A 14228-nucleotide genomic window follows, 5' to 3' on the forward strand; every position below is an offset into this window, starting at 1 on the left:
CACAGTAGAGATCCTTTAAAAGGGCCAACCAAGCACGGTTAATAGCAAAAATCTAGTGTGTGGGAATTTATACTTTCATTTTGGCTTCACAGTGGAATTTGTGACACATCGTGGTCAATAGACAGGATGCAAATGTGTCCCTAAGACACTGAGTTGGCTTTATTGATAGAAGTGGTAGTAATTGTATTTCTGAGAGTCGCAATGAATACTCGGGGAAGAAAATAAACATTGGTTGTAAAAAGCCAGAAATTCCTGAAGCAGGTGACAGATGCAAATCCAGAATTCTCAGTCCTGATTATTATTTGAACTGGAGGCTCCAACAAATAAATAGAAAAAAACAAAGTCCAAGGGAAAGATGAGCATTAGATTGGAATGGTTCAAACGACTGCAAAATTAAGTCAGCTAAATTAGAGACAGAAGAAAACACAGAATTAAATAGCAAGCATCAAAGCTTTATGGGTTTTTTTTGTATTAAAAATAAAAACAAAACAAAGAGAAAAAGCTGTTAAAATAAGACTTTACCAGACCACCAAACTGCAAAAACTTAAAAGAGACGGACTAACAGAGGCAATACTGAGATGAGACACACCCACACACACACCGCTCTCCATTCATTTGCAGCCGAAACTGGTTCCAAAACACTCCCTTCACCCAACCAACTTAAAAAAAAGGATCTCAAACATTTCCATTCATATAAAGCTTTATAGGTGGTGTATTTTAAACGGCGTGTGCGCCCGTGTATGGCATGCACACATGCCCTTTCTTACATATGCTTGCTTAATCTCTTCACCAATGGAAGGGGGTCTTTGCTACTGTTTAATAAAAAGCGATGCTTTTGTTTTTCTCAGTTCGTTCTTTGCAAATAGTTTCTATCCTTATTGATTTGTTTCTTGTATTATCTCCCCACCCACCCACCCCCACCCAGGTTTAAGAGGTAATAAAAATAGGTTTGGCACTAAACTTAGGTTTTTTGTTTTACTTTTAATAGCAAAAATTAAGGCTCATATTTTAGTGTGTGTGTGTGTGTTCTGCTCTATGGAATCCCATCAGGCACTAGCTAAGTCTTATACTGGCAAAGGTGTGTTTCTGGAACAGGCTTTGCAGCGGATCGCAAACGCTCACAAGGCAGCTCATCCTAGAACGTTAAAACGGACCGTCTGCTAAATTTGAATTGGCTACACCGCAGGCCCAGGCTGCTATCCAAAGGAGCTATTATGGGAGCCTGAGGGAATTGCGGACACAGCTAGGGCTTCCTCAGTTGCTTCGCACAACTGCAGTCCCCACATCTGATGAGGCAAGCTAGTTAAAAAAAAAAAAAAATCAGACGGGGCTTGGCTCTCATCGGGAGACTGCAGCAATGGGAAACGGGAAGAAAGTCTCAATGGCATGTTCATGTCTTCTCCTCCTCACTTTCACAGCATTGAAGTGTGTGTGTGTTTTGCAGTGAACAATGCAATTGTTTCTGTTCTACCTGGGTGAATGGTTCATACCTATTCTTCGTATATTAAAGGAGACAGGGAACAACCCCCCCCCCAATAGAGAATTAATTACACCTGTCCTTGTCACGATCCTGAACACCTGCGGTTCTTAACCTTAAGGTTTCTGGCACTTGTAGAAATTATTGGCCACAGCACAGCTTCTAAAGTGGGACTTCTTCCCAAGAGAGAAACTAATGTCATGTCTGGTGGGTGTAAGATAAGCTAACGTGTAAAAAAGGCAATTAAAAAAATAATCGATGTATTGGAATCTAGATTTCCCCCTCGCCCCATTTTTCAGGATGGGGCAAAGGGGTGGCTTGAGTTAATGTAGTTGATCTAGATGTACAGCGGTAATTTTAGACTTTGTACAAATTTGTACATGTAGGTTCAGACACATGAAAAAGTAATACGCTCACAAAGACATAAAACACCTAAGTATAAAATATAAAGCGGTGTAGTTACTAAAATTACATGCTCTCTTATTGCTACAGTGATTTTTGCTCTTTGTTAAAAAAACTGTACCACATGTTGTTCTAAGCATATGATTTGCATAAATTATTCAAGTTTAAGAAAAGAAAAAATCCACACTCCTCAACTTTAAGCTACTTATATAGTTAATATAAAACAAAAAATTAAAGTCTCTCTTTATTAAAAGAGAAATAAAATGTCGTTTGAAACTTAAATCGAGTGGCCAAATCCAGGGGCAATGTAATTACTTTGCAATTATGGGAGTCTTATGCCCACGCAGAAATAGTGGCGGTGGAAAAGCATGTGACTGGCACAGAGACGGCCACCAGGCCTGTGCAATGCCTATGTGTTTGCTTTTTTTTTGTTCTGTTTTTGTCCTTTTGCACAAAAAAAAAAAGACTATGAATGACAAAGACTAACATTTATAATTTGTAGCAAAATTTGGTTTATGTAGAAACAAGCCATGTTTTGCATTTGGATAGAGATTTAAATGAGTTAAAGCTAAAAATTAAAAAGCATGATGCTGCAACATCTGGTCACGTGTTGTAGACCTCACTTTTAAAGTGGTTACGTTTGCACGATTTGTACTTTTTTTTTTTAAATACTAAACAGTATTTTTTTTCCTCCTCCTTTTATAAACCAGAAAAAAACCCTAAACTACAGATAAATTTTCCCTACCTTGAGCAACTGCTGCAGATAGGGTTGACAAAGCTGTACAGCGCAATCAAACATACTTACATCTTAGCTCATTGCACGGGTACAGCCATAATCAAGGCACAAAGATCTTCTACAAGTTATTTTTTTTTCAATAAAGTTGTACAAAATAATACATTTTACAGTCTGTACAAGAATAATAATCCAGCAGTAAAATAAAAATTGGGAAGAGAGGTTACGGGAAGGCAATAGAAGGAGAAGGGGAGAGAGAAAGAAGGGGAGATTGTGAGGACGACAGTCCAGATAATGATTTATATATATATGTATATATATATATATATATCTATATAGCAGACAGGATCATCAGTGGACAAACTGAAAAAACAGTGTGTGGTTAACTCTTTCTGCAATCACAGGCCATAATGCAGTTCCTTTAGCAATGTCCCCAGTCACCAGAGGACCGCCATGGTTCAACAACACCTTTCTGAAGGTAGCAGTTGGTTTTCTACTGTCTAGATCTGCTGTAGAATTGTCAGTATTTCCGCTCAAAAGTCACATTCAGAGGCAGAGAACCAAACTCAAGCGCCTGTCCTTTCAACTTGGTCTGTGACTTGGCACCTTCTTGAGTCTGATGCAGTGAATGGATAACAAAGTTGAAATCATGGGATATAGGATTATGCCCACAACAGTGCTAATTACCTAAAGTTCTCTCTCCCATTTTCTCTTTTGTTTGTTTGCTTTTTTAATATTTAACTTTAATCCCAAATCCTCTCAGGTGTTCCACTTTCAGGGTGTTATTTATTATTATTATTATTTTGTTAATGACAGTGTTAAGAGAGAAAAAAAACGCCCCCCTCCCTCCCGCCCCCGCTCGCAGAAATGGCCTTTTACATTTCATGGGCCGTCTCAAACTGTTCCAAGGGGGTGAAACAAGCAAGCTTAGAAGTGCTGCTATTTGTCCAGCAAGGAGAAAAGGTTGAGGGATGCAAATCAGAGGGAGATTGCAACAGTTTTTTCTTCCACCCTATGTGGGCAAGGTTTTTTTTTTCTTTTTAATAAGGAATAAGGAGTCCAAAACAGAGAAAAAGTGCTCTCCATCACAATAACTCATATTGACGAAGGTGCATCCGTTGGATAATGTCCCGACAGTCATTGAAAACCCTCCGGATGTTTTCTGTATCCACTGCACAGGTGAAGTGAGGGTAGCAGTAGTGTCTTCCGTCTCCACTTGCTGTGCTGATTCTCTGCAAGAGGGACAGACACAAAGTATGTATGTCAAAAGCACGAGAGGCCGTGGAACAGGGTTAATGAGAATTGTACCTCATGGTGCCTTATCTCTTCCCCCCAACACCCCTGGCTCCAAGAATTCGATTTCCATGGCAAAATGTCGAACAGAATAGAACTATGTCGGAACAAGTGGCAGGAAAACTTACAAAGGTGCTAATTATTTGCCATTACCGAAAAGTCAGACTGATAATTCACTACAGTGGTACCTCTAGTTACGAACTTAATTCGTTCCAGAGGTCCGTTCTTAACCTGAAGTTATTCTTAAGTAGAGGCGTGCTTTCGCTAATGGGGCCTCTTGCTGCTGCTGTGCACACGATTTCCGTTCTCATCCTGGGGTAAAGTTCTCAACTCGAGGCAACTCTTGCAGGTTAGCAGAATTTGTAACCTGAAGCGTTTGTAACTCAAGGTACCACTGTACAAAATGTGCAATTTTCTTTCAAAACCTGCTAGTATTCAGGTAGAGAAAGGACACTTTTTCTAAACCAACATTCTTCTGTGTCACTACCAATGATCACTGACACAAAATCATTATTCAGCAAAACCCATCACCCTCAGGAGTATGTCCTGGTGGTCAAAAGCAGCATTGGACCTCCCTCTTTCCAGGCTAAAAGAGACCTCAGAGACGTAGAGGTGATGATGGATTGCCCGGTCCCTGCCATAATGTATGCAGCCCCTGGTGCTCCCGGAGGACCCCTGGTCCTTCCAGAGGCATGTTGGAGGTGGACCAAGGAAATACACTAATCCAAAGGATTCATTACCTTCCCAGTCCCCTGACATTGCACCAGACCCAAGGAGAAAATCATGTTAACCTGAGAATTGGCCTACTTCAATTCTATTTAGATCTCTCCCGCTCAGAAAAAGCAAGAGCACTACTTTTACCATCTCTTCTGCCCTGCCAGCAAGAACCCAGAGAAGCACAGGGTAAGGTGGAAGAAATTCCTGTAGCGTCACCCCTCCACCACCTCTCTTCAAACCTTAAGACTGCACCGTAGATGTACAGTTCCAGAATGGGATTATGCTACGGATGCGCTGCACAGCCAAATCCATCCATTTCGGTCTTGCTGCAACTCGGTTGTTGGCCACCGCATTGCATTTTGTTCCCCTGCATGCATTTTGTGCACCTCGCTCCCCCTCCCAATTAAAATACACATTTTGGATACGTTCACCAGTGAAATACATATTTGCATGCATCTTTCTGTATTAAACAAGCAAGCAAGCAAGCAAGCAAGCAAGCACAAACTATATTTTACACACTTAAATGCATGGCAGAATCTGCACGCGTGCCCGGGGTAGTTCTGCTGCAAAAAGCAAATGAAACAAATCCTGCCCCATACATAAGATTACATGAGGGAAAGGTGATAGCAGGGCAAGCCCAAGACTTTTGCCACTGAAAGCACACAATGAGAGGGGGAATGCACCCATATCTCTTGCAACATCACAGAAGGTGCTGGGATACAACCTCTAGACTTCCTTCTCCTCCGCTGCTGCTTGTAAAAAATAATAATAATGCCCCTAATCCAAGCAGCTGATCATGCAAATGAAAAAAAAAAAGACATGCAGCTCTAAATGCAGTTGCACACGTTTGATTCGCGCAGTGAAAATGGCAAAAACAGCCTGAAAAGAGAATTAAAACTGCAAAAATGGAGTGAAAAGTGAAGGGGAAATGGCTAGCAATCCCAGGAGATTTTGCTGGTTTTTAAAAGGAATTTCCAGAGGTTTAGAGAGTTGTTTACAGGCTTTTCAGATGGTGTTCCTCACGATACACAATTTCACGTACATGCACGGTACCTGGGAACATAACCCCCACGTAAATGGGGAGTCACCTGTACCAGAATGGATTGCATTTAAAAGCAAAGGAGGGTGCAGTCGGGGGAAGATACTCTTAGGAATACTGAGGAAGGCATACTTACAAGAAATTCATCTCTAATAAAATACTTGGCCCTTGTAACTCTAGGATCCTCACCAGGTTCCGGTATTGCTGCTCAATTTAAAACAAAAACCAAGAAGATTATCTTAAAATAGGAATGCATATAAATATCTTGGCTTGGATCCAAAGAAGTGAAAGGAAGCAATAGCTTAGCGCTAGTGGAATGCTTCTCGAGAGTGCGCAACCACAATCTCGCAGGGGTTGCATTACAGCACGAGAAACACCGTGAATAAGGAAGTTATAGGATGTAGCATATAGACTCTAGTGGGCCGTAAAAGGGAATTGAAAGTACATTGCGCAAATCTTGGTCAGGAGTCTGCAAAAATGGAAGGCCTTTTGTAAACAGCCTTTTCGCAAGCAGAAGAGGCTTTCGGATAATGAAAGGACATCTTTGGATCCAAGCTCTTATGATTTATTCACTGTCATCTAAAACTGTCTCTCTCCTCCCCCACCCCTGGCTTCTAAATGCTTTTGGACTATGACCCCCAACCATGTTTGCTGAGGCTGATGGGAGTTGAAGTCCAAGACATTTGAAGGGCACCAGGTTGAGAAAGGCTGATCTAAAATCTATTGGGCTGAATGCAACTAAGTTACTGCGCAGAACAGAATGGAGTGGGAGGTGGGGGAAGGGAGAGGAACCTCTGTTGCGCGAGTAGAAGCCATTTCACTTGCAAAATGACTTGGCTAGGTGCAACCCACTATCTGGAAACTCTTCAAAATAAGGTATCATTGGCATTATTTTAACCAGATAAAGCATTCACCTTGTTTGAACTGCAACCGGCCTGATTGGAGGCGAAAGGCAGTTGTATCAAAGAAACAAAATGACATTTAATAATCGTGTACAGTTGTGCATCAAACAGGAGACAAATCTTGCATAATCTGACACTTACAAAAAATTAATAGATTGAAAATACCATGTCTACCACATAAGACTTACAGAACAGAATTCATCACTAATGTAGAACTTACTTCCTTCTCCTGACCCTCATTCCCCGCTCTAAGATAACTTAATGCTAGAGAGTCTATTTTGCTACTTGGGCTGTGCAAAATGTCGAGTTTCTTACCATCATCTGGTGTAGTGTAGCGATCGAATTCTGGAAAGTAGTCTTCAATCTTCGATTTCCCTGCCAAAACCTTCTCTGCTAGCAAATCCTGCTTGTTCAGGAAAAGAATTACTGAAATGGTCCGTAGCCACCTACAGAAAATGAAAGCCAATGTACTGTTAAAAGCTGTGGCCAAAATAAACGAAATAAAGCAGTATAAACCATGGTAACAGCATCTGTGCATTATCTGGAAACTACAGGCGGTGAACATTTTAGACACGTCCAACTGACACACGATCACTGTCGCGGGGGTCCTTTTGTACCCGGAAGAAAGAGAAATGGGGGAAGTAATGGGGGGCACTCTTATATGCATGCCACGGACGCATGCGGGGGCCAGGAACAGAACCCCTGTGCAAAATGCTCCCCACCTATATTCCCCAAAGTTTTTCTGCTTGCCTCAAATACTTCTCTCTCACTCTTTTTAGTCAATTTTTATTGAGTTAAAATGAATATATCTATACAGTATTTGCCATTACAAGCTTACAACATAAGAAAGAAAGAAAGAAAGAAAGAAAGAAAGAAAGAAAAGAAAAGAAAAACGCAAGCTAAGGACAAGTGTATAAAAATCAAGAAAAAAAGAAGAGAAAAAACATACATAATTATGGAATTCCTCAACATTATTTTGTTAATGAAATGATTATTCACACAATTAGAAATAAAAAGTGCTGCAAATGTTTAAAAAGACTTCCAAGTATTCTCATTGTGCTTTATCTGTTACCGCATAGTTACCTGTTTCTTGTGATTTTTCATTATACCTCAGTTACCTTTTATGAATTTCAAGGATCAGTCTAATTCTGCCAGGAGATGTCTGTTTACACCATAATTTTTCAAGTATTCTTTATATATTCTCTATTCCTTATAAACTCTCTGTTTTGTCTGACCTCGTAACTCTTCCTGTCATCTTTGCTAGCTGCAGGTATTCTACCATTAGATTCTGCCAATCCACTATACTGGGTATTGAATGACTCTTCCAGTTTCAGCTGTTATCCCATACACGGTCAATGGTGATTTTCCAAGTTCCCTTGGCAGCATGCTTAGGAGGAAAATTTCCGGTCTTTTTTAAAAAGAAAGTTCAAGTAGTTTTTTTGAGTTCCTCATATATATTATTCCAAAATTCACAGATTTCTATACAGTTGCACCACATACTCTGGTTTGTATAAGACTGTATAAATCTTTCGCCTTTTACTCAAATACTCACTAGTATGACCATTTCACTAAATAAATGCATAAACTCCTCTATTTTATATTTACACCATTTTAGCACTCTACACAGTATTTTTGCTGTCACAACTCAATTATAGAATCATAGAATGAGTTGGAAGAGACCACAAGGGCCATCGAGTCCAACCCCCTGCCAAGCAGGAAACACCATCAGAGCACTCCTGACATATGGTTGCCAAGCCTCTTCTCCAGGCTAAACATGCCCAGCTCCCTTAGCCGTTCCTCATAAGGCATCGTTTCCAGGCCTTTGACCATTTTGGTTGCCCTCCTCTGGACACGTTCCAGTTTGTCAGTGTCCTTCTTGAACTGTGGTGCCCAGAACTGGACACAGTACTCCAGGTGAGGTCTGACCAGAGCAGAATACAGTGGCACTATTACTTCCCTTCATCTATAATATAGCATTGCTAATTAAGGGTACGACTGATCAGATCGGAAGAGACGGACCTGTTGTTCCAGATACTCTTGAAAAGGTTTAATGCTTCTTGAAGCCGGTTGGTCTGATTGTCCTCTCGTATAACCATATTGTAGCTACTGCTCGCCACCACAAATATGATAGCAGTCACATCTAAAAGAAACAAAAACAAAATAATCTGTAACACCTCAAAACCTTTGCAAGCCTTCTCTGTGCTCTATAATCTCTTTCTGGTGGAAAGGAATGGTAGAGCATGGGGGGGAATGGAGGAGAGGACAAAATGGAAGATCTAGGCACATGCGGGAGGTCAGAATGTAAACGGAAAAGGGTTGCACGAGGGCAAAAAAGATGGGAAGGACAAAATGTAAATGGAGCTGGAGATAATATCGTGTACATTGCCAAGACAAAATATTCACTACGTAGCTTGTATGATGCATTTTCAATCTTACCATTAAAACACTGGATCCATTTTCGGCGTTCATCTCTTTGCCCGCCAACATCAAACATGCTAGAAAGGTAATAAAAGTGTGAGTGACCCATTAGAGCTTCTCTTATTTAAACTGAGTGTCTGAGCCAGCGAGGCAGTGTATTTGACACAATCGGTGAAGTGACTTTAGATCCTTCCCTCTCAACTAGGGTCCACCGAAATAATAAATTAAAATTATGTGGAGTTCTGCAACTTATACAAAGGCCTTAGTAGCATGTAAATCAAAAGGTAGTCTTACAATTATCACTTTTACAAATTGAAACTTGATTAAATATTTGGTGCATGTAGTAGTAGTAGTAAAAATACATCAATCTTTCTGCAATCCAATCTAGAGGATTCTATCCAAAACAGTTATCCCACTGTACTTACACAAGATTTTATCTAATTATCACATGATAAATATGTTTGAATAGCTTAGCTTAATCAAGTCTGAATTGGAGTGCATGTTTAGTTATACTTACTGGAAGTTTACTTTGTCCACCTGAAACTTGGTTTCAAATATTCCTGATGTCAGAACTCTGCATCTAAGAAGGTCCTTAAAGAAAATGGGGGGGGGGGGAAAGGCCAGTTACTAATAAGGAGTCCCCTGCCCTCTCTCCACAATGTGGTAGGCTTGAAAACGAGCCTTAAAGACAAACAGGACAGTATTTTATTGGGGGGAGATCAGAATAAGCAGCACTATCAAAGGGTTGGTCAGCATTTAGGCTGAGACCCTACCTGCCCGCAGACTGTCTCGCCAGAGTGGTGCATGCTCTAGTTATCTCCCGCTTGGACTACTGCAATGCGCTCTACGTGGGGCTACCTTTGAAGGTGACCCGGAAACTGCAACTAATCCAGAATGCGGCAGCTAGACAGGTGACTGGGAGTGGCCGCCTGGACCATATAACACCGGTCCTGAGAGATCTGCATTGGCTCCCAGTACGTTTCCGAGAACAATTCAAAGTGTTGGTGCTGACCTTTAAAGCCCTAAATGGCCTCGGTCCTGTATACCTGAAGGAGCGTCTCCACCCCCATTATTCACTGAGATCCAGCGCCAAGGGCCTTCTTGGTAGTGGTGCCCGCCCTGTGGAACGCCCCCCCCATCAGATGTCAAGGAAATAAGCAGCTATCCCATTTTTAAAAGACATCTGAAGGCTGCCCTGTTTAGGGAAGTTTTTAATATTTAATGCTTTATTGTTTTTAACACTCGATGGGAGCCGCCGAGAGTGGCTGGGGAAACTCAGCCAGATGGGCGGGGTATAAATAAGAAATAAAACAACAACAACAACAACAACAACAACAACAATGGCGGCATGTGAGTGAGTACAAGGGGAGTGGACACAGAAAAATAGTGAGTAAACATAGGCCTATGTGGTCCCGGATCAGTGTATCTGAGAAGCTGCTTCTCCCAGAACATCCCATGCCAGACACTTAGACCTGTGAGATCTGCTGATGGTGGCATATGCCCCTGCGGGATGGAATTCTGCCACTCAAGCAGGTGCTTTTAGTGCTGGGGCACCAGTGCTCTGAAATTCACTTCCTTCACAGCCCCAACACTGTCATATTGTTGAAAACTCCCCCACCCCCCAGTCTTCCCAAATTAGCCTATTTTACTTCTGCAGTTTTCAATTCTTGTTAGTTTATATTGTCCTTATGATCTGCATTATGTTTTCTATTCTATTTCTATATGCCTTTTAAAAAAAAAGTGGCTCTGTTATTTAGCTGTACTGGTATTTTGCATTTTTATAGTCTACTGTCAGGCAGAGCTGGGTTTTATTTGACGTTGTAAGGTGCTTTGTAGAGGACGTTCCCGAAACCCAGAGCATAAATGTTTAAACAAATGTGTCAACTTGTTTTCTCACAAGCTGTTTTACTCACCTGGTCAGACGGTGTGTATTCATTTTGCTTGACTATGTCAATCTTGTCTAGAAAACTAGAGAAGAAAAATTATCTGCATTGGTAAAATTGCATAATAGCCGTTGCTAACATTCTTTTATAATCTACTGTTGTTTCCAGGTGTTTCTTTAGGTTTCATTAAATATTTTTATTCTTGATTTTTTTTCATATTTTGATTTTCTTTATATGTTGGGGAAAGCACACGTTATTCTAAAAGTAAGCTGTTCAAGTAACAGGAAAATGTGTTTATCAGTGTCATCCAGCAGAGGGCCAGAAACACAGCTTCCACATCACCGAGTCGTATTAAAATAGCCATGAGATCGAAGTATAAGCTATAAATAAAGCCAAACTGCAGTATTATCTCACCCCATTGTGGGTCTCCCTCACTTAGCGTAGCACACATTTTAGGATATTTCCACATGACATAGAATGATTAATTTGGTGTCTACTAAAGTAACCGCACTGATTCCTTTTTTTAAAAAGTAAAGAGAAAGAAAAAGAAAAGATGGCTGAAAGGTACACATGCAGCCTGAGATACTCCGATTCTTTAAAAAGTCTGAACGGTTTCGGTACGTGTGTTTTACATGTAACAGCCACAACTGAAGACATGCTATTTCCCTAATGATAGAGGACGGTGCTCCAGCACAGAATAAGCTGCGTATGGGGTGATTGAGTTTCTATTGCTGCTTTGCATACTGTACTTGAATCATCCCTTATGGGGGGGGTCTCCCACCGCGGCGGCAGCCAGGAATGTGCAAAACGCAAGCTTCAATTACTAGTACAAATAGATAAGATGTTTGGGTTTCAACGTGGTCAGGTAGCTCCCCTGCAGACAGAAGGCAGAAATCTGGAATACCTTGTAGGTATGATCCGAAATGAAAAGAAGTAAGCAACTTCTTCGTATACACTAACAACCCATTGAATGGAGCTTAAGCAGGAGGGTGGGATTTATGTGAAATAACGTCAGGTGTAAGGAACCTGTGCCCCCCCCCCCCAGATGTGGTTGGACTCCTATTCCCATGTTATGCATGTGAATAATGATGCATAACGATAACCGTAATGTTATAACTCAAGCATAGAATATTCACATACATGTGCCTTAAAAAAAACAGCAACACAGTAAATGGAACTCAGAAGGCAAAAGAAATGAAAAATAAAAATGTACGCGTGGGGAGAAAGATGAAACCATTAAGGTCAAATAGGGCTTTATAGCTTAGGAAAGAACCTGCCTTGGTGGTTGCAATACGGGACTTCTAAAATGAGTAATTCTAGGTGCTTAACCAAAGCAACAAAGTCATACTAAACACACACACACACACGAATATAATTCTTTGTCTTAAGAGGAAATAATCTGTCACAAGATTTGAAATTAGCCCATGAAACTGATAACATCATATTTCAGTGAGCAGTACCATTACTCGCTTTTAAAAGGATTTGCAGAGAGAACTAAAGTCTATTGCGTGCTATTAGCTAGGATAGTTAAAAATCTCACTCCTTATAATCAGAGGCAGGATTTGTTCAGATGTAATTCTAAACCACGGTTTAGTATTATGTAAGCAAGTCTGCTCAAATCTTGGGCTTGTGTCTCCCCCTCCACTTGCCAGGAGGAGGTGACTGAAAACACTCTGCGTTCTGTTTTAAACAAGTTTTTGAGCGATGGTTTGATCCTGACTTTTTTTTTACCAAGCAGTTGAAACTAACAAGGGCTTGGGTGTAATGTCCTAATCATTAGAGGCTAAAATCAAAAGCAGCAACTTTCACTCTCCTCCTTTGGAACTGATCTGAGTGGGAGGAGGGGAGGGGAGCCTGCGGCTTGAGCATAATTGGGTCCCAAAAGACTCACATGTGTCAATATCAGTAGAAAGAATGCTGGACAGAATCAGCAGATAGGACCACTTGCCTAACCCAATTGAGTAATTCTTGGGCTCCTTATGTAGCCTGTCCTAATGGGTCTCCGTAACAAAAGATTCCTACTTTACACGTGGAGATGACATTAAAATAAAGACTTGAAATCAAATTACAATTTACAATGAATTAACTTAAAATTATGTACCATTTCAGAAGAGGGGGAAAAGGTAGGAGTCAGAACTATACATACTCAAATTCACAGAACAAAACTGCTTTCATCGTATTGTGTTTTGAGACAATACCACTAAGTAAAAGATGGAGACGTCACCTGGGCCATTTATCCACATACTGCCTTTCTCAGATTCACCTTAAATCTGTTCCTGACCTCTTCTTCCACTACAGCAATGTTGAACAATGAGCTTTAAAAAATCCGACTACAAACCCAAGTGGGGAAATTCTTTTCTTCCTTCACATTCTCCTCATATTAGATGTCAAAAGCAACTTTTAAAACTTGCCATGTCTTCGTGTCTCACATGATTAAGCAAAGTATTATATATTACCCTGTATTTGCATACTTGGTTGATAGCATTAGTTTTTTAGGGTATTACACTGATATTCTTGACAACTGAATCCTTCTCTGTGCGATGTAGGAACGAAACACGCTGCGGAAATACAAATTATTTCTTCTCATTTAATTGGCCAATGTGTCTAACTATATGTTCCAACTAGCAATGGGTAGGCTTTCTACGACTCCCATTAGACTGCCTCAAAATAAGGCAAGCTAATTCTCCCCAAATTAAGCAGCAGCTTGGCTGATTTATGAACCAATCTGAAACAGTTTCCAGCTAGAGTTAACAGAGGCTTGCACTCCTCAGAGCGTAAACCCCATGTAAATTGGGAGTTGCCCGTGCAACACGTTATGTGTGGGATCTACACTGACTACCAACCTGCTACTGGGCCAAGTTCAAGGTTTTCATACTAACATAAAGGGGCCTATACAGCTTGAGACAAGGCTACTCGAGAGACCTCCTTTAGCCCTTACATAATCTGTAGTTCACTACATTCTGCAAGGAAGTATTTCCTTGGAATTCCTAAAATATGAAAAGCTGACTCCGTAGCAACTTGGAGCAGAGCTTTCAGTGTGACAATCCTCTTCTGTGGACCAGTGTCCCTGCTGAGATACAACAGTCCCCCACTATTTGTAGTTACTGGAAACGACTGAAGACGTTCTGGTTTTAAGAAGCTTTTGCAGAAGATTAGGGGGCGGGGGAGAAAAGCTTCCGTGTTTATAAGGATTGTTTTTAAACCTATCTTTGGTCATTTTTAAATTTATGGCTATAAAAGCAACTGGAAATGTATATGAAAGCAGACTTATAAATTAACAAAATGTTATACATATTACACATTTTATAGACACACACACGGGACAATCTGAATTCAAGCAAGATCCCCAGTGAGTGAGATTCAC

General features: G+C 40.7%; 1 protein-coding gene across 1 annotated transcript in view; it reads right to left on the bottom strand.

Annotated features, from left to right (window-relative positions):
- Positions 1-682: 682 nt before the first annotated feature.
- The window catches only part of GNAS (GNAS complex locus), a 166487-nt gene continuing 152941 nt past the window's right edge, over positions 683-14228 (bottom strand). The window contains exons 5-11 of the mRNA XM_083446636.1: positions 10895-10949; positions 9499-9572; positions 9000-9058; positions 8583-8703; positions 6879-7009; positions 5798-5865; positions 683-3844 (exon numbers count right to left, since the gene is read on the bottom strand). Of these exons, the coding sequence (XP_083302762.1) occupies positions 3698-3844; positions 5798-5865; positions 6879-7009; positions 8583-8703; positions 9000-9058; positions 9499-9572; positions 10895-10949 (655 nt within the window). The 3' untranslated portion in view covers positions 683-3697. The remainder of the gene's footprint in view (positions 3845-5797; positions 5866-6878; positions 7010-8582; positions 8704-8999; positions 9059-9498; positions 9573-10894; positions 10950-14228) is intronic.

Source organism: Podarcis tiliguerta (genome assembly GCF_965153285.1).
Source record: "Podarcis tiliguerta genome assembly, chromosome: 6".
NCBI classification, from domain to species: Eukaryota; Metazoa; Chordata; class Lepidosauria; order Squamata; family Lacertidae; genus Podarcis; species Podarcis tiliguerta.